The sequence below is a fragment of the Oryzias melastigma genome, linkage group LG2 (genome assembly GCF_002922805.2).
Source record: "Oryzias melastigma strain HK-1 linkage group LG2, ASM292280v2, whole genome shotgun sequence".
NCBI lineage: Eukaryota > Metazoa > Chordata > Actinopteri > Beloniformes > Adrianichthyidae > Oryzias > Oryzias melastigma.
The window spans coordinates 14,673,675-14,695,105 of NC_050513.1; the positions used below are offsets into that span (position 1 = coordinate 14,673,675).

At 36.8% G+C, this 21,431-nt stretch overlaps 1 protein-coding gene across 1 annotated transcript in view; it reads left to right on the top strand.

Annotated features, from left to right (window-relative positions):
• Positions 1–21,431, top strand: part of LOC112156672 (collagen alpha-1(XVIII) chain) — a gene marked incomplete in the record, with an annotated part of 39,415 nt that overhangs the window by 4,045 nt on the left and 13,939 nt on the right. The window contains 13 exon segments of the mRNA XM_024288942.2: positions 12,449–12,987; positions 13,554–13,634; positions 13,710–13,766; positions 14,606–14,672; positions 17,337–17,479; positions 17,576–17,593; positions 18,585–18,791; positions 18,857–18,883; positions 18,962–19,024; positions 19,107–19,187; positions 19,259–19,309; positions 19,377–19,481; positions 19,639–19,683. Coding sequence (XP_024144710.1) covers positions 12,449–12,987; positions 13,554–13,634; positions 13,710–13,766; positions 14,606–14,672; positions 17,337–17,479; positions 17,576–17,593; positions 18,585–18,791; positions 18,857–18,883; positions 18,962–19,024; positions 19,107–19,187; positions 19,259–19,309; positions 19,377–19,481; positions 19,639–19,683 — 1,484 coding nt within the window.

A 21,431-nucleotide genomic window follows, 5' to 3' on the forward strand; every position in this document is an offset into this window, starting at 1 on the left:
GTTTAGTAAAGAAAAAAAAAAAAGTAAATGTGTCATGGTAAATAATACAAGCATTCAATTTTTTTTAGCTCTATTTCAGTGAAATCTGTATGTCATGTAGATTAGCAGGTTTTTTTGGGATGATTTTTTTTGTGTGTATATTTGGTGAATTCTTCTTGAAGAGACCTGCACCACCAGGATCTTCTGGCTGTTAGATAAAGTATTAAAAACAGAGGTTTCAACTTGCTGCATTCTGATTCTATCAGTTTGATCTTAGTTTTACAGAGTAGTTTATTTTTTTCCTGCATTTTATTTACCTTTCCATTGGTTGATCTTTGATTAACATCAGCTTTGTTTTGAAAAATGTTGGCAGGTGGCATGCATGGTTGTCAAAAACCTCTGGTAAAGACACTTAGTAGAAAAGTACTTGCAACTTAAATCTTCCTTATTTATCGTCAGATTTGCTATTTTTCCATTTATTTATGTAATAAAATAAAATGGGACTCTAGTTTCCAAAAATCCACCCCTATTTTTTGCTGAAACGGTATGATGCCACAAAGAAATGTTCCATTACGTAAGTTTATAGTTTCAATAGTGTATTTATAGAGACTATTTTTTTTATCACTCATCATCATTGCAGTTAAGCACGTTTTGTGAAATTACTTAATTCCTAAAAGACAAAAAATACGCTTAACAAGAAAATGCTGTAAACAAATTTTTTTTTCTTTGTAAAATCTTTTTGTTGGAAAATTTTTTCATAGACTTGTAGAGTTCTGTTTACAACACTAAATATTGCCCAAGAAATAAAAAAAAAGCTTGTGTAAGTTTAGGATATGAAACTATTTTATTTGTATGTCTTAAAATTTGATCTTTTAATGGTGTTACTTTAAGCATCTGAAGGAAAGCTTGTTGTAGAATTAGGTGCCATTTTTACATGGAGATCTATGTTTCTTTGCAGTCTCCATTCACTGATCCTCTGGCTACATTAGGTTTGAATTATGAGGTCATTTACAACGACTTTTCCTTGTTATTGCCTCTGTGTATGAAGCCTTTTTGCTGAAAATGCTTCAAAGGCCTTCTCTGGCCTTTTACTGCCGTCATAAATTCTTTGAATCATAAGTTCTTTGAACTACTGCAGAGTGGCAGATTTAAGTGACAGATTTGTTATGACACCAGTAGGGTTATCCTTTGGAAAGGTTGTAAATTTAGAGGTGAAAACTCTTAGCCGTTATACTATTCTTGGTATGTTGACGTTTGGAGTGGGATCATCTGGACCCCACAAGACAGTGCACTGAACTTTCTTTTTTTTAACTCGTCATGTTGTGTTGTTGTCAGAGGAATAAATCTTGCCTTGGTCAGTTAAATCGTAAATCCACACACCCACACAAAATCTACACATCCACAAAAAAAAAAAAAAAAAAAAAGATGAATTGAAAAGTTTCAAAAATCTCGTTATTATGCAGCAGACACACGGCTGAATTAGATGCTTGACCTGTGGTACATCTGCAACATTTTACAAGATGCGTCAAGTTTTCGCATACTGTCGTATTTTGGCCCATAAATCTCCTCTGACCAGGGTGATCACCTGAATGGGTGTAGTTTCCATGACAGTTCCATTAATTAATTTTCGATCTATTGTCATTTGTCTAGTTAGATGGGATCATAATTGTGGGATCATAATTGTTAGGTGTAGGATGTAGATCCTTGCACAGCTGAGACACCTTCAGAGAGAATTTATTCAGCATAGAAATCCAAACACACACATTGACCGAATTGCATCCAATGTGAATGTAGTTTAACAGTCTTTGGGGGATCCAACTAACAATGCCAAAAAGCACCATGTTGTGACTGATCCCCTTTGGTTCTGTTATTTTGAAAATCTGCAAAGAAAATATATCTAAATAAACAATACTGTACATGGGGCCAAACTACGGCACAACCTGTAACCTGTTAAACTATTTAATTTGGCCCGACAAACTTGAATAAATTATTTTGATTACCCTTATTAATGTTTGATTTTCCTTGTAGTTCAGGTGTCCCCCCTATAGATGGCGCACCACAAATAAATTAATCTTTGTTCAGGCGCAGAAAGTTATTCTGCATTCATGTAGTGTTTGAAGATTTGTTGGTTTTCCTAATATTCGGGTGTGATTTCCACGTCGGACAGTTCTGATGATTCCAACAGTATTCCGCAGTATTTCCCTGAGTTTGAGTTTTTCTCTGAGGGATATCAACCCATTTTCGAAAATGACACTAAATTGAGAAAAAAAATAACAATTTTGAAATAAAAACTCTAAAATGTTCTGTTTTAAGTAATTTTCAATCAAGATTTAAGGCGTGTTTTTGTCCAGATCCCGAGTTATTTCTTTCTTTTATGAGGTGAATCACTAAAACACCTTCCTTTATCCCTCCATGCATGCTCCAAACGGAGGGTGATGAAAAAAATTGTGTTTAATATTTCGGACGTGACTTACGTTCAATGACGTCATCAACATCGCCAGTCCACTAGCATTAGCGCAGCGCTTCTAGTGGTTGAATATCCCTAACAACAGCGGTTTTATAACTTTAAAAAGGTCACACTACAACATAAAGTCATTACTTACATGTAAATGTAAACATCTGTGGTTCAAAGGGGACATTGCCTTGAAGCCAAATCATGGCAAATGGACTTGCAAGTCTTTTCGAAACGTTTCAGTCCTCATCGAAGTGACTTCATCGTTTGAGCACCACTTTAGACTGATGTCAGATGCCATGACTTAGAATAAGGACGACTAATCCATGATGTACATGTATTCTTGAATGTAGTCTACTAAAAACAGTAGACATTCATATTATAGGGGGGCACTTCAGGGTTTACTTGCAAGAAAACTCCTACTCCCTTTCAAGACTAGTGTCACATATCCCAAAATGACACCACGCAAGTTTTTCAGCGAATTTGGCTGCGGCATTTGTAATCAGGAGGCGGCAGTAGCATGTTTACATTCCCCTTTCCGTGGTGGCAGATCAGAGTTTGCTTGATTTAGATGACAGTTTGGATTTAGAATAAAGTATAACATCACAGGTAATATGGTGGGCAGATAACAGAAATGATCCTGCAAACTATGATACAAGCACCAGAGTTGGCAAATTTACCTGATTGGCCATTAGAAAATCAAAGATGTCGGCCATCTTGAAACACGGCTGCCAAAGTGGCCTTCCAAAATCATCTTTGGACTATATTTTCTTTAGTTTTGAAGCTTCGATATATATTAGGGCTGTCAGATTTGTCGCGTTAAAAACGCATTAATCTGACATGTGCTTGATGCCGACAATTTTTTTGACGCATTAATCGCGGACTTTCTCATACGTGCCTGACTGAGAAAAATATATATATATATTTTTCTCATTTTTGCCTTTTTATGCATCTGAATCGCACATGTAACGTCAACAAAGAGGCATATTGTGTGTGTAGATATTACAATACCAAAAGTGACAGAAATGGTAATTGCAGAAAAACACACCACTCCCATTATTGACAGACTTGGCACAGTCATTGACCCTCCTGTTCAGTTTCATGGTCACTGCTTCTCTAAAGTGGTCCGGATCACTTTCCTGATCACAGATGAAATATTCCAACTGTGTCTGACATTTTTTTTGGTATTTTGCTGCAGCTACACCCAACTATCCTTGACATACTTAAACCTGTCCTTACATGGTCAAATATACAATTTTGCAATGTATTCTACAGTTTAAGAAATATAAAGTATTAACTATGAAGAAAAACTCCATCAGTTAGTTGTTTAAACTTGATATTATCATGCCCATCTTTTCCTATCACCTCTTCTTTTTTTGGAATATCTGATTATGATTTTGTGAACAGATTCCTGTTGTTTCAGCTTTTATAGTAGCAGAGAAACGTAGTTGGTCGGGCCATTTGTGGTGGGAGGAGTTGACATTTAGAATGGTGGCTGTGGGTTGTCGCCGGGAACAAGAGAGCCTTGTAGTTTGGGTAAGGAAATAGCTTGGCGTCTCACCCAGAGGTCAGAGGTTGCCGTCAGTTGTCCACGCCATTAAACCAGTGAAACTTGATGGATGGTAAATTGGGAGGGACAGATACAAAGACACTTTCAGAGATTTTTGATGGGAATTCACCCAGTACTCATCAGCACTGACTAGTGCTGTCATGCAATTTGTGCTGTATGATTAATTGATTGTTCTGTAATTATTTCATGGAATTCATATATTTTTACATTTAACATTATATTTGATGTAAAAAACCTCAAGTTGGGGTATTTTCTTTGAAAAAGCTGAAAGTGGTTTTATGAAGTTACATTTTTTATTATTATAACAGACTTCTAACCTTAAAGAAATGTTTTAAATCTTGAACAATTGAGAAGAAAAATAAATATCAGGCCAACACTGCTCTAATTTACCACATCAAAAAACAGAAACATTCCAAAAAATTTTGAATTTGAACTTCCTATTAACAGCATAATACATACGTTTACATACGTTATTTTGCTGTTTATCACTGCAGCAAGATAGTAGAAAAAGCGTGAGTGAATTTATTGCTTCCTTTAAGCAATACAATTATGTTATACGTGAATTGGAAAATTAGTAAATCATGAATGAAGCAGAAAAGAGAAAAGAACATTTGAAGGAGCCGTTACCATGACAACGTGGAACATCACATTTAAAATAGTCTGCAAATAAATATAAAAGGAGTTAAGTTATAATAATTGATTTATTATTTTTTTGTGAATGACCATGATATGAGCGGGATAATGGAATGGGAATAATTTATGTTTGTACACCTACAAAACTACACCTATCTGTTTTATCTATACCATTTCGTAATTGTTATAAACTGAAGTAAGGCGATTATAATCAATGCTAGAAAATACCCTTTCGATTGAAACATAGCAGGTTTATTTTACTATAACATAAAAACAACCAAAGTGAAATCACTGCAGACAACACACGTAACGACAGAAATAATGTAGCAATCCATCATTACAGTTCAATGAGTGGAAACACTGAATTTTTGTAAGATGTGACCTTACAATATGGTATTAATAAATTTATGTTTGTATTTTGTTGATGTAGAAAAAACAACAGTGGACTGACCTTTATGAAACTAACATATTAATGGATTGGCCATTAATTCTTGTTTACTTGTTTGTACAAATATTTTATTTACATTTGATTATCTTGCAAGAAATACGAGAAATCTAGAAAACTTCTCCTGTACTGTTCAGTACCAGGTATTTATCTCTGAGTCACACTGGTTAAAGTTTTGGCTTCCAAATCGGATCGTTCAAAATGAGCCAATATCGACTATGAATTGTATCATCGACTACCAATTATGATATGAATATAAGACAAACGGATGACGACACACTCAATTCATTTTTTACATATAGTCAACGGACTTTACCCTTCACTTTTTTCGTTTTTTGCCAAACATAATTAATCTTCATGGAAAGCCATAAGATCTAATAAACTCGTATCATCCAGAAAACTGTTAATTTAAGAAAGATGCAGAGGAAGGAAAGTCGACTTTCACAAGTGTGAACATCTGGTTTCTGCTTGGTCTCACGTTTCTCTGCTCCGTCCACACTTGAGCAACATTTATCTTGGTGTCATCATACCTGAACGTTTCCCAGGAATTGCTTCCTCATCACTCGGCAATAAAGACTTTTTTTTTTGTTAACCTGTACAAACGTGGACTAAGGTATGAAGGGGGTTCAGGAGCTAGCATTGGTGCAGCTCTGTTTGTTTGTAAATTCCCGACTGATGCTCAACTTTAATTTGTCAAAAAGGAAGCAGTGTTTTAAATCCAGCTAAAGTACTTTATTTAAACCAAAGTAAAAATGTTTGTGAATCTTTTCGTTTGTCTGAACATTCACCACTGATTTTCGTGAAATCCAACCTCCTGATTTGCTTCTTCATGATTTCCCCTGAGGGAGAAGCAAAGAATTCATTGCCCGTAAACCTCTAGAGACGTCCATTAGTTCCACACTGACATTTCAACACTTTAATTGGTGTGTTTAGTTAGAGTCTTCAGGGGCTTGTCTAAAGAAAAAAAAAAACTTATGGACTCCTTTCCCATGGAAATCTGATACTTTTTTTCTTCCCTCTTTCTGTTCATGTGTACCTCTCTATGACAGCATCTTGTAATACACTCGCTTAACCAGAATTTCTCAGGAGGTCCTAATTCATAAACGGGACACCTCAGTAAACCTCTGACACCAGCTGAAGTTAATTTTTTCCAGCTTCATAATATATAAAAAGCATTATCAACCTTCATAACTCCCCCAAAAACAATCCTTAAAAAAATAATATAGTCTGTTATAATGTGTTTAGCTATGTATTGTAATTTTTTAATTGACAAATGGAATACTGCATTAGCACTGTGCAAGCACACCAGCCAAACAAACCCACAGTTTCAGTGAGAATTACTTCAGAAACAATTGTAATTGGTTAATGCTACTAAGCGGCCATTTTAACCCTTGTGCTATCCTAGGCTTTGATGTTTACATGAAACATTGGATCATCTGGACCCCACAAAACAGTACGCTGAACTTCACTGTGACAGACATACCATAATGCCCTCCTTTGTCCACTTTTGTCATGGGAGGGATCACACATCAATGTATGGGTGGGACCATCTGAACCCCATAACAAAGCACATTAGGGCTGGGTATTAGTTATAATTTCCAGAAATTAATCGATTCGATTCTGATTTTTTTCGATCCTTTCGATTTTTCAATTAAATTAAATTTTAAGTTTGCACATTTAGACACATTTGTTTAGCGATACATAAAACACCTACTATGTAATTTGATTATATTTCTATAAATCTGATACATTTTACATATTGTAAATTGTATTAGTAAAATTAAGAAATTGTTTATAGCATTCAGTGTTACATAGATTATCTTAAGGAGAAATTCTAATAAAAATGTTCAGATCATTAACATTGTAAACATTGTTCTGCTTCTCCTGGAGGGCGTTTCAGTTTGGCCACTAGGTGGCGATTGCGCTATAAAAGTACACCTTATTCAAGAAGAAGACAATGGTATGACGGAAAAAAACGAAGTTTTACATCACAAATAGTTAAATTATTTCCTTAAAAGAGTTTGGAAAATGAATGCCTGTGAGTAAATAAAGATGTTAATTTAGTCAGCAATGTATTTTTGTCAATCAAGTGTTAGCATTAGCCATCCTATGGGAAATTCTATTCAGTGTTAGCATCCAGCTAGCGGACTTTAGCTTTATGTGCTAAATCGATTTATATCTTTTGTGAATCGATTACTGGTCTATTAAGCTTAAATCGATTCAAATTGATTAATCGATTTTTCTCAACCCAGCCCCATTGCACATGGCTTAAAATCTGATTTTTTTTTTTTTTATAAATATAAGTCACTACCAAATTTGAGTCCCTGAATGGTCAAAGTTTGACATGGTTTAACTTTCAACATGTCTTGGATGGCTCAGCGTTTTGTCCATAGAGCCCAAGGACAGTCACCCAGAGAACAAGAATAGGGCACTTCAAACGCAAGACCTTTATACGATAGGCTGTAATGTGCATTTATGAGCATTTACACAGACTTTTTATTAAAATAGCAACTTGAATATCTGTTGCCAAGGGCGTTGTGAATGCATCTTCACTGTCACATCTATTAAAAAACAGATTCAAGTCATTAGGCCACATCTGGTCAGTAGACAGTGCTGCGTCTCTTGTCCTGGAAGTGGTCAGAGATCGTCTTTGTTTGTCTCCGGACTTCTGGGACATTGCTCTCCTTAAGCTGTTTCTCCAGCTTCATCTGGAAGCGCTTTTTGCATCCCTGCATCTTAAATTTAAGATCACCCTTTATAACTGCTCTCAGTTCCTGGATTTAGAGGCTCTTCCCATGTTGCAGGCCCTTCAGTTCTGTGGTAACCCACGGCTTGTTATTGGAGAAGCACCATACCTTGTCTGTGCGTACAGAAGTTGATATAATCCGTGACGCAGCGAGTATTGTTCTCACCATGGTGGTTACTAAGTTTCTCCCAGTCCGTATACTCAAAAAGTCTCTCAGAGATTATCAGATCTGATGTCTGACCACCGTGTGACCACCTTAGAGGTGGGAGGGATTGTCTTTACCAAGAGGGTGTATGAGTGATGAAAAAGGACAGTTGCCGTCAGAGTTGCCCAGTGGGGGTAAGGCTGACGCGTTGTTAGCCTCCTTTGTATACAGCTTGTCCAGCGTTTTATTGTGTTTATTGTTTATGGTCTGGCAGTCAACATACTAATAGAGAGTGGCAGAGAGTAGGGCGTGGTTATTATGAGAAGGGACAATTGATATGCCGTTTGGATCTGAGAGACGTTGGTGGAGATGTGCTTTAGCATCTGCGGAAGGTGAGATGTAAACAGTTGATACAATAACGTGACAACTTGGTATGTTATGTATGGTATGGTATGGCCAAAAACTAACCATGAACAGTTCAATGTCTTTGGTGCAGCACTGCCCTTTGATGGTGATGTGTTGTAGACTTTCATTATCATACATCTCAAGTCACCCCCTTTCCTCTTGACACTCCCTTTCATGTTCTGGTCATCAGTTGGAATCCATCCAGAGTTGCATCAGAAATTGGTGTGAGGTCCGCGAGGTCTCTGTAATCAGCAAGAGTCTGCTCTGCCGGTACTCCCTCTGCATTCTGATTGGCATTGTGAGTTCTTCCATTTTATTGTGAAGATATCGTACATTTCCCATGAGTTTGTAGTGTCTTTTTCTCTCCTGCTGCTTAGCTCCTGCTCTGTGATACCTTAAGTCTATGGGAACCTCCAGTCGCTTCTCTGCCGGCATGTTGTTATCGCCCATAGACAGCCGCTGATGTCCCGGCTGACCGTTTCAGGCCCAAAAGTGGTGGAAAAATGGTCCAAAAAAAGAGTAGTAGGCATGCTGCTTTTTCTTTAATTGTAAGAAGTTCATGTCCATCATAAAAAAAACGAACCGATAAAAAACAATAGACTAATGATTACAGAACGAGTAACGAGTAACGAGCTAACTAATATTACCAGATTTAAAGATAATTTATTTGGGGGTTTTCTCAACAAACTAATATGAATGTTGAAATTAAAACTGTGGATTGAAAGAGAACTTGTATTTACTGCATAGCGGCTAAAATCTTGCTGCATTTTGTGTTGTTCTTTTTTTAAAGCTTTGCTTCCCAATGTAACAATATTCAAAACTAGACCAGAAATTGACTTATTATAAATGATTAAATCAAGTTTCACTTTTCAAACTAAATTAAACACAGTATTAAGAAAACACATAAAAGTTATTCTATTCATTTTCTATCGCTCATCTCGGACTGGGGGGAGCAGGTTAAGCAAAAATGCCAAGATTTCCCTCTCCCCGCCCATTTCCTCCAGCTCCTCTGGGGGGATTCAGAGACGTTCTCAGGCCAGTCAAGAGACAACGTCTGTCCAGCGTGTCCTGGGTCTTCCCCAGGGTCTCCACCCGGTGGGACATGCCCTGAACACCTCTCCAGGGAGACATTCAGGAGGCATCTGCACCTGTACTATCAATACACAGTGGCGTATTTAAATAACTGTTTTAAGTTAATGTAACAGAAAATTAATCATTATTATTAGCATTAATGTTGGTATGGTGTTGCTAAACACAATGCAGAAATACTATTGAAAACAAAAACATTTAACAAACCTCTCGCGTATAGATTATTGAGCAGCCTGTGCTTTGCCTAATACCAGTTCAGGTGAAGCTAATTCTCCATTTTCCATTCCGAAACTGTTACAGATCCAGAAATAATATGCATTGTCTTAACAACTACTGGAGGCGAGTTTCAGAAGAAAGTACTGTAAATTTTCATGTTAAAAAGTCAAATTTTACTCAAAAATAAAATATACTTGGAGTCTGGTATATTTTTTTCAATAAATATCTTTATTTTCTATCCATGATAACATGAAGACAATAAAACATATTTTGTAATCAGTTCTTTAGATGTTATTTGAGCTCAATCGTTAATAGCAGTGTGTCTGTTCAGTTGAATTGGTTAAAACAAGCTGGTCAATGTGTATGACTAGGCTTTATTATTGGGTGAAGTCAGACATTATCTGTATTTATGACAGTTGGGAATAAACGCAAGATAACATCGGTCCATTAATAAGAATAAAACCACATGATCTGGAGGGCCTGATAGAATTACCTGGAGGGCCGGATCTGGCCCCCGAGCCATGACTTTGACACATGTGGTCTATCACAATGACAAGACAGTAGAAAAGATCTCTGTCCTTCAAATGGCAATACAATGGGCATGCCAGTGTCGCTATCGGATCTTACAATAAACCTTTAATTCTAAATAATGCACTACCTGTCTTTTTTGTCTCGCTTACCTAGCTCAACACAGAGTGAATACATGTTTATAAATAATTGTAGTATTAATAGAGTATTTAGTTTGATACAAATTTATAGATCAGTTAATGGTGGATATCTAGGAGAGTTAATTAGGAAACTATTTGTGGACTTTTTCTTCTTTAAAAAAATGCTTTTCTTCTAAATTGATGCTTTGTCACTTAACACAAGGTTTAGTTTATACCATTTTTATCTGGTGGTTATTCTTTTTTCTCCAGGCTTGGTAGCAGTTATCATGACAAGAGGTCACATGGTGTATCATGGTGAGACTGACCAGGAAAACAGAACATGACAAAACCAAGCACAGAATCCTGATAACCTTAGGGCTGTTTCAAGAAGCAGGTTTTGTTGGAAGTCTGGGTCCATGAACTCCAAATTCAGGATTTTTCAGTTTCAGAAACAGAGATAACTTAAACCCGTTTCAAGAAGCGGGTTAAACTGAACTCAGAATCAATCACCATGGCAACCGAGTCTGTGAACCTAACCTGGTCTGGAGCAGGATTCCTTCAGGAAACGTAGAGTTCGCTGCGGTCTCCACCCCTTCTTAAAGTGAAGGATGTTCAAATAGAACTTCATGAGAACAAACACACTAAAAACGTTTCCACCATGCTGAAACCATAACGGTATGTCTATTCCAGGGTGGGGTTATATAAGTTCGCTTCCTCCCACTCCCTTTCAAGCGATCCAGATGTAATTCAGTGTGATGCGTGTTTTTTTTTTTTTTTTTTTTTTTTTTTATGTATTATTCCTGATTGCTTAAAATAAACTGTTTCATTCATTCATTCATAGAGGATCATGTAGACAAGGAGGCTGGATTAATCTGGAGGGAATGTTATTCACGTCGGGAGAAGATTTTGAGGACACAAGCTGATTGCTTGGCATTTCCAAATTCATTTTTGTTTGAGCAATACTGTTTTCCAGGGACTCGTTATCAATAATACCAAGTTTACTTTTCCTCTTTTTAAACTTTAACAACGAAAATCTTTAAACCTTTATGAAAAACTGTCATTCCTGCAATTATGGAGATTGCTCGTTAAATTACTGACAGATCAAAAACCATTCCTCACCTAACAAGTGACACAATGATATTCCTGACATTATTTAGTAGTTATCCTGAATTGAAATTATTTAAATGCACGCATTAACTCTGCAGCTATTTTCTCCCACGACCACTCTCACAGTTTTACCGTTGCAGCTGTGTTGATCTTTTTTGCAGAAAATGTGCTCATAGTCGGCATATCCTTGTAGGAACTCAACAATTTCTATCGCACTTTCTACTGAATCGTGCTGTCTTTGCTCCATTGATCAGGGCTTTTTAGAGTCCAACCACTTCAAGTTGATTGAATCAACTCTTTTCGTCTGTTCTGAAACCGAAAACTCTTAAGTTTGAGAGTTCAGGTTTCAACTCTAAATGTGTATAACCTGCTTCTTATTGAAACCCCTTATTGTCTAAACTGACCAAATCCAGGTAATCAACAGCAGATAAGGCAGGATTTATGGAAAACCAGGAGCAGGCCAACCCTCAAGGCCTGGATTTGAACACCCCAACGTTGAATAGTAAAGAGCTACTACAAAAGTGCAAATCCAAATGCGCAGAATTTATTGGGTCCAAGATTAACATTACAGAAACATTGCCTTATTGCCTAGGGATGTGGATTGACAGGAGTCTGGCGGTATGATACATATCCCGATACATGTCTCACAATACAAGATGTATCGTGATATATTCCAAGACTGTACCAGAAAAGTTATTCATGTAATTCATGTTTCATTGTAATAAAATGGTAAAATTAGTTTTATCTAATGATCACAACAATAAGCATTGCAGCTGTATAGTGATACTGGCAGCAACGTGGCAAAGAGTTTCGATTCAACACCCATCCCAAGTATAAACTGTCTCATAACAACAAAAACTGCAACATTTAAAGTAGATATTGTTATCACGAGAAAATGGGCAGCAAAATAAGTAGGGTAGCTGTTTTGGGTTTCCGTAGTTAATTTCTATTCTAAATGCCATGGTTTTTTTTGTGTCTTTTTTAAAGCTAAATCCTCAACTTTTTGTCTTGCAGAAGAAAGTGGCGTTTCTTTGCTCCAGCTGATTGGAGATACTCCACCAGAAGGGATTACTAAAGTCACCACAGAGGAAGGAGTCGCGTACGAGTTCAGCTCCTCGGCAGTCATGGGTCAGCTAGCCGTGGTTCATGTCCCCAACCCTTTTTTCCGTCACTTTTCCCTCATCTTTCACATCAAGCCCTCCAGCCCCGCCGCCTCAGTCCTCTTTGCCATCACAGATGGCTCCCAGGGCATCATGTACATCGGGGTCAAGCTGGGTCCAGTTCAGTCCGGTAGCCAAACGTTGCATTTCTTCTACACCGAGCCGGACTCGGGGAGTTCCTATGAGGCAGCCAGCTTTGACGTGCCACCGCTGGTAAACACCGAGAGTCATTTTGCGCTCTCCGTCTATGAGGATGCGGTGTCTTTCTTCATGGACTGTGAGGAGGTGCCTCAGGTGGTGAAGTTCGAGCGATCACCAGATCCCATGGAGCTCGATAAGGCCGCTGGGATCTTTGTCGGCCAAGCAGGGGGTGCGGACCCAGACAAGTTTGAGGTAACTCCTGAATTTGACAATTAGTAAGCTAATATTTAAATAAATATATGTGTAACTAATCAATCTAGACTAGGTGTCTTTTTTTTATGGTGCCACGACAGATGAATTTATCCCTTTGGGATATGAATAAAGTTCAATTCAATTAAAGGTTATTTGAGCTTTTATCACATGTAAAAAAAAAATCTAAGTTTGAAAGATGCTTTGTGTCTTTTCATATTTCTGCTTTTGTTTGTGCCAAAAAATAGTCAAAATTCATATTTATCTTTAGAAAAAGAAGGTCATGAATGCAAATGCAAATTTCTTAAAGGTTAAATTAAGACTATGCGTCTCCTTCTAGGTTTTGATCAGTAGAAAATGATCCCAAATGACTCTTTTACTGATCTAGACCCAAATAGATTGAAACTCCAACCAGACATAACCCAGCAGCATTATTTGGGATTTACAAAGACCTACTCCAATGAAAATTGTGTTTTTGAAAGAAAAAGGAAAATGCTTTTGTAACATTTATCTCATGATCAAGGTCTTATTAAAAAAAACATTTTTTGTTTGCTTGTGCTTTCTTTAAGGGCACAATGTTTGACTTCAAACTGGTAGGAGATCCTCTTGCAGCTGAGCGTTTCTGCGACTCTGATGGCTACCCAGGCGAAGTGAGTGTTTGTGTTATACTAGTCTTTCAAAGTGGAACTCTTGGGTTTGATGTGTTGTCTTTCCCTGTCCCAAAGAGTTCTGGGGATCTTGGCAGTGGAGATATGGAAAAGAAGGATCAAGTAAAGGTAAAGGTTTGTTTGCACAGATTTATTTTTAGTAATGATTTCGATTCTTGTGTGTTAGGGGTGTGCATCTTTCCCTCTTACACGATTCGACACGTACCTCAATGCATGGTCCACGAATCGATACTAACTTTATGGAGATATGATACAGTTCGATTCTTTTACCAAAAACTGTCAAATCTAGATATTTCTTATTCATGTGGCATTTAAAGCTATAAATAATAATGCATTGCATTTGACAGAGAAATGTATTCAGGTATTGACTCAGAAGAAGCAAGCTTATGATTGAACGTCTTTTTTTTTTGCATCATATGAACATAAAAAGACAAAGACGGTAAAAAAAACAAACAGAAAAACCGCAGTTTGTCACAAATCGATCATTTACGTTGATTTTATGCCTTTTAGCCAACAGAATCTTGATTATATCTGTGGTTTTCAAAACGATACTGCAGTTGCTTAACCGAGACTGCTGTTTTGATACGTATCTATCTTTTACATCTCTAATCTCTGTTGTTTTTTTGTCTTTTATTCTCAAAAATTAATGTGCAAAATAAACTCAATCAATCAATCAATCAATCAATCCTCTTGACCAAGGCCCAAATTCAAATGGGATCCCAGTCCAAACAGACAAACAGCCTTAGAATAAAATAATCTGTGGGGTCAAATAGTGCAATACATTTCACTGCACTAAATATATTTATTTATGTCACAAATGATATTTTAATTTGATTTCATTGTCAATTATTTTTTTTTTTTTTTGTTTTTTTTTAGATTTTGAAAAAACTATAATAAACACTAACAAAAGTCTCCAGAAAGATGTGTTTTCATCTGTCATATTCCATCCTCAGAACACCGTACTCCCTCTCCACCCGGTTCCTGAACCCCCATTTTTACCCTCGAAAGTCTCCAAAACAGGTAAAAACCTGCGTCGGCGCAGGATTCCTGTCATTACTGTAGCTGCACAGCAAGAAAACGGAGCTTTGTCCGAAGCTTTTGCCAAAGAGGAGTCACAGCAGAAGTATGGAGCTGCTTGTCTGAACCTGAATGTGTTAGAAGATGTTGTAGAATTTTTTTTTTTTTTTATACTTTCTCCAAGTAGATGCAGTGATGCGTCACATTTAAAACTCAAAAGTACACTGTAAAAAGTGGATCAATTAACAAAAGCTCTATAGTTTGTTACATTTAAAAATATCACTTCTTATTAAATGACATTTTTGAGTAAATCCACCAACCCAAAAACTGTAATTTGATGAAAACAGTAAAAATTTAATGTAACAAATTATAGCTTTTGTTGATTGATGTGATGTTTCACTTTTTTCAGTGTATTTCAAACTTTAAAAGATTCAAATGAAGGAGTTTGCAGAAAATTGTTTTTTTTTTTATTTCTAGCTCCACCAGCAACACTTTTAAAATTATTACATTTCATAAAAGTGTTAAAAAAATGCAATTTTAGTATTAGTGTCTTAATAAATTATGATGTTATAAACTGTAAAAAAATGTCATATTTATTAGGGTTTTCATTCAATTTTTCAGTTCGATTAATTCATCATGACCTTTAATTAAATAATCTAGTTAATCTATTTTATTCCAACCATTAGTTGCTGTCAAAAGCCTTATTTTGAGATATTTTTTATTTCAATTGTTGACATTTTTTCTCAGTAAAAGTAAAATATAAATAAAAACGTTGTGATGTTTGAAGTTTTCCTATGATAGCAGACTTCCAGCCTTTACTTTTACACCACCGAGGGGTATTTAATCGATCTGTAACAATAAAGGAGGGCTCTAACGCTCCACTGAGAGGTCCAGTTCTGTCCAGTTTGGCGTTGTCCAGGTAATTCAGGTGAGCGTTTTCACTTAAATTGGACCCCCACGGCATATGAGGGGCGAATAATATGAAATTAGATTTGGAATTATAAATCTGCTTAATGGAAGTACCACAATTTTGAAAAAATCACTTTAATAAAAAAAAAAAAAAAAAATTTCTGCTTGGAGGAGGTAGTTTTTCAAATTTGACATATTGCAAAACTGCAATGGAAACACTTTTTTTCAGATTATAAGTGCATCTGCCCTGAGTACTGCACAGTGGGCGCCATACGAGGCTCTACAGCGTCACACACCTCATCAAAAGCTTCAAGAAATTCACAGATCTTCTGTAAAATCACCAACCACGACTTTCCAAAGTCACTTCATCCGTAGGAGCTAAACAAGATACAGATGAACCCTCTGATAGATGATCAGTGCGAGTGCCGGAAAAATGCTCCGACTGCTTACTTTTATTTTTGAATACAGCTGAACAGGTTTCTCACGTGCGTCTGTGTCTGGCACTCGCCACTGCTGTGATGTCACCCAAATGCTTCCTTTTTGTGAATCGGCTTAAAACAATACTTAAAACAAAAAACACGGGTTTTAAACGACTTATAGTAGGGCTCACTTAATTATGTCAGATTTAGTTTTTGTTGTTTTTATTTTTGCGAATTTGTGGCTGAAATGCACCAGAAACAGTAAGATAAACTTGTTTTTTAATATAATCGATGATTTCACACCTCCTTCTGCATTTACTGCACTTATATGACCCTATGGTTTGATGTCTTTTATTTTGGAAGGAACTCATGCAGAGCTCTGTCAAAAGTTATAAACTATGTCACATTTTAAAAAAAAAGTTTTTCTTTTCCTCTTTACGCTTTATTTATGCCCCCAAAACACAACAGTTTATTTAAATGTATCATGTCAGTTGCAAAAACATAAATATAAATCAGTATCTTATTTTTCTAAAAGGTGAGTGAAGACTTTGTGGCTCCTACTGGGTTTTGGTTGGCGAGAAATTGACCAGAACGGCTCTTTAAGTGCGGAGGGTTGCAGACCCCTCGTATATACAAAGTGAAGAGGAATACAGCCGAAAAGAGGAGAAAATTTGTGACCTCATGGTTTGGCGCTTTGACCTTCTGCCAATCAACGTGTTTCATCGTGTCACAACAGTTACTGTTTTCAATGGACCGACAACCAACGAGGGCCCAAAACTGGTAGTTTGGTTTATTAGGTTCATTCTATAGTTTAAATCCTCTGTACCGTACCACTCAGTGGAAATGAGGCCCAATTTAGCACATTAAAAAATGTCTGTAATTAATTCATTGTGATTAGAGCAATAATTTTTGACATTTGCTACTTCAACGTTACAACTCAAACACTAAAACATTTATTCTTTTCAAGTATTGTTTTTTTAAGCTATAGAAACAGATTAAATATTTGTTCTGGTGTTAAAGGGTCCTTTTTAAAAAAAAAATATATGTATATATTTGCTGCCATCTGCTGGATCGTTCTGAAACTAATTTGAGACCTGTTTGAGACAACTTTAAAACATCTTGCCCAGATGTTTTTTTTTTTTTTTTTAAATACTCATAAAACTTTTTCTAATCTGCTTCCTACAGAACAACAGAAAAAACTATTTGAACATTTGTATCAATTTCTTTTTGTGAGTTAATTAAAAATAACATTTGTTTGCTTGTATTTCCGTTTTGTTTCCCCATTCAGTTTGTTTGGGCCGTTCACTTGTTTACAGCACATTTGTGTGTTATCTCTAAGGTCCCAGCAGAGCTAAAGGTGAGAAAGGTGACAGAGGACAGAAAGGATCAAAGGGAGATCGAGGCCCCTCGGGACCAAAGGGAGAGCCCGGTTTCAGCTCAGGTACTGGTTTCTCTTCACAGGGAGGAACTCAAGGACAGAAGGTAAACCATCGCTTATATCTATCTGTTCAAAATTCACATGTAGCTATACTTTAAGCAGATGCAGTACTTTTTTTTTTTTTTTTTTTTTTCTTTCAGGGAGAAAAGGGAAGAATGGTAAGTTAGGTTTCAGCTGCTCAATTGTGCATTTTTTATGTTCTAGTTTTAAATATTTATAAAATTTCAAATTAATTTGTAAATTTGCTTCAGATTTATTGTTTGGATTTTTTTATTTCATTATTTCTTTGCAGATTCCGCTTTTTTTAGTCTTCTCTTCCAGCTGAAATTGATCTTTAAAAATTCACATCACGTGTTTTGTGATAAAACTATTAGGGTTGGGTTCAGTGTTAATTTTAAATTTTAATTTAGTTTGGGTTGATAGAATTGATTAATCGATCTGAATCGATCTAAGCTTAATAGATCAATAATCAATCCATAAAAGTAGAGATCGATCTAGCGCATAATGCTGAAGGCTGCTAGCTTGATGCTAACGTGTATAACTGGATAGGACAGCTGATGCTAATGAACATTTTATTACACACAGACATGAATTTTCCAAACTCTTTTAAGAAAATATATTTTAAAGTAACAGTTTTTGGCTAAAAACATTGTTTTTAGCTCATACTTTCTTCTTCTGCTTCTGTAATAAGGTGTAATGCTATTGAACAATCGCCACCTAGTGGCCAAAGTGAAATGCCCTCCAGGAGAGGCAGAACAATTGTTGAAGCTTCTCTGTTTGAGAATCCATGTAGCGCTCTGTGCTATTAACAATCTCATTGTAATTTCACTAATGCATTTTACCGTATGTGAACAGTATCAGATTTATATGATTATCTTCAAAACATAGTTGAATTATGAATGTATTTCTAAACAAATGTGTCTAAATGTGTAGACCGTGAAAACTCAAAATTTAATTGAATAGAATTGAGTGGATTGAAAGAATTGAAAAAATTAAAGTAAGTTAAAAATGGTAATTAAATTGATTGAATCTGATCGGTTATTGAAATTATTGGCAATCCCAGTCCTAAAAACTATCCACACTAAATAATGCAAATCTCAAATTAAGAATAAAGTAACTTAACAAAATTGCCCGTCTTTTTCTCGTCAGGGTATTCCTGGTACTGGATACCCTGGTAAGACTGGAATGCGTGGTGCTCAAGGACCTCCCGGACCTCCCGGTCCCCCGGGACCTGCATCCGAGATGACCAAACTTGAAGACGGCACTGTAGTGCAGAAGGTGGTCGGGCCACCGGGACCAGCTGGGCCGGCTGGTCCTGAAGGACCTGCGGGGCCTTCAGGGGAGGATGGAGAGCCTGTGAGTACAAAGATTGTCAGGAACATCATTTTAAAATTGATCCTCACAATGTTTATTTTCCTCAGGGTGATCCTGGAGAGGATGGAAAACTTGTGAGAATATTTTTAGTACTTTTATATGTATTTTATTTTTGTCCAAAATTTTGCTTCAACTACTTTTCTTGTTTCCAGGGACCTCCTGGTCCTCAAGGTGTTCCAGGAATTCCAGGTATTCCTGGTATGAAGGGTGAAAAGGTGCATTAAAAACTCCTAAAAATTATTCAGATCTAAACACATGAAGTCAAAGTCAAATCTATAAGGGATTTTCAATGTTAAGGGTGAAGCTGGTGAAGGTCAACCTGGACCCAGAGGCCCCCCAGGTCCACCAGGACCTGGACCTGACAGAGGAGATGTCCCTGTGAGTACTTTTATGCTCTAAAAAAATAACTAATCAAAGTGAACCACTTACTGTATGTTTTGTCTTTACAGACATTTGTTGACATGGAGGGTTCAGGGTTCTCACACTTAGGAAGAGTCCAGGTAAGGCTTTCATCGTAAAGAAAAAGTTGGATAGATACGCTTAATGATGTTGGGATTTGGTTCCAAGGTTGTTCGTGGCTCACCGGGTCCACCAGGTCCTCCTGGCCCTCCTGGACCTCCAGGGGTCTCTAGTACTGGATCGGTGGGACCTGATGAAGCACCTGGTCTTCCAGTAAAAGCAATTTTCTTTGACCGTTATTTAAAGAAATTGTCATAAGTAGTTTAAGCAATATTTTGACGCGTTTGATATGACTTAGCCTTTTAAAAGTCTTTTTGGAACCAAACAAGTAAGAACAAAGAAAACGCAACTTCTCTGTTTTCTGTTTTAGGGCCTCCCCGGTCGACCTGGTCCACAAGGACCCAGTGGAGAAAAGGTCAAAACAATTTTTATTTAATAATAGTTCTGATTCTGACACACTTTATTTGTCTAAATAGTACTAAAAGCTACCACACAGTACTATGTTTAGACCCCTTCTTTATGCATAAATAAACTGCACAAGCTGCTATTTCTCTGCACTATTCATTCTTGTGAACCTGAAATTGAAAGCAAGACAGTAATTTTAAATATTTGATGTAATTCAAAAAGGCACAAAATTATACAATCATTGAAAAAATGAGTAGTCAGGCACCAATTGTGCAAATTCTCCTACTTAAAAAGATGAGAGTTCTGTAATTTTCATCATAGATATACCTCAACTGTGAGCGACAAAATGAGAAAAAATTCCAGAACATCACATTGTCTGTTTTTTTTAAGAATCTATTTGTAAATTATGGTGGAAAATAAGTATTTGGAAAATAACAAAAGATCATCTCAATACTTTGTTTTATACCCTTTGTTGGCAATGACAGCAGTCAAATGTTTTCTGTAAGTCTTCACAAACTGTTATTTTGGTCCATTCCTCCATGCAGATCTCCTCTAGAGCAGTGATGTTTTGGAGCTGTTACAGGGCAACATGGACTTTCCACTCCCTCCAAAGATTTTCTATGGGGTTGAGATCTGTAGACTGGCTAGGACACTCCAGGACCTTGAAATGCTTCTTATGAAGCCACTCCTTTGTTACCCAGATGGTATGTTGGGATGGTTGTCATGCTGAAATACCCAGCTACGTTTCATCTTCAGTGATGATGGAAGAAGGTTTTCACTCAGAATCTGACCACACATAGCCCCAGTCATTCTTTCCTTTACACGATCAGTCATCCTGGTTCCTTTGCCGAAAAAAAAAAATCCCCAAAGCATGATGCTTCCACCCCCATGCTTTACAGTAGGTATAGTGTTCTTTGGATGCAACTCAGCATTCTTTCTCCTCCAAACAATGGAGTTCTTTCCAAAAAGTTATATTCTTTCAGTCCTCTTCTGGATCATCCAAATGCTCTCTATCAAACTTTAGACTGACCTGCACATGTACTGGCTTTAACAGGAGGACACGTCTGTCACTGCAGGATTTGTAGAGTGTTACTGATGGTAGTCTTTGTTTCTTTGGTCCCAGCTCTCTGCTGGTCATTCACTAGGTCCCCTGTGTGGTTCTTGGATTTTTGCTCACCGTTCTTGTGATCATTTTAACCCCAAAGGGTGAGATCCTCCCCAGATGAAGGGAGATTGTCAGTGTTCTTGTTTGTCTTCCATTTCATGATAATTTCTTCACACTGAGCAGCTTATCTATTGTAGATTTAGTCTTCCCAGCCTGGTGCAGGTCAACAATTTTGGTGTCCTTAGACAGATCTTTGGTCTTAGTGGAGTTTGGAGTGCTTGAGGTTGTGAACAGGTGTCTTTTATATAGATAACGAGTCCAAAAAGGTGCCGTTAATATAGGTAACAAGTGGAGGACAGAGGATCCTCTAACAGAAGAAGTTACAGGTCTGTGAGAGACAGAAATCCTGCTTGTTTGTAATTGACCAAATACGTATTTTCTACCATAATTTACAAATAAATGATTTAAAAATCAGACAAAATGATTTTCTTGTTTTTTGTTTTTCTCCTCATAGTTGAGGTATACCTATGATAAAAAATATACGCTTCTCTCTTCTTTTTAAGTGGGAGAACCTGACAAATAGTGGCTGACTAAATACTTTTTTGTCACTTCTTTGTCACTCTGTCATATGGATTGTTAAGGTATGGAGAAGC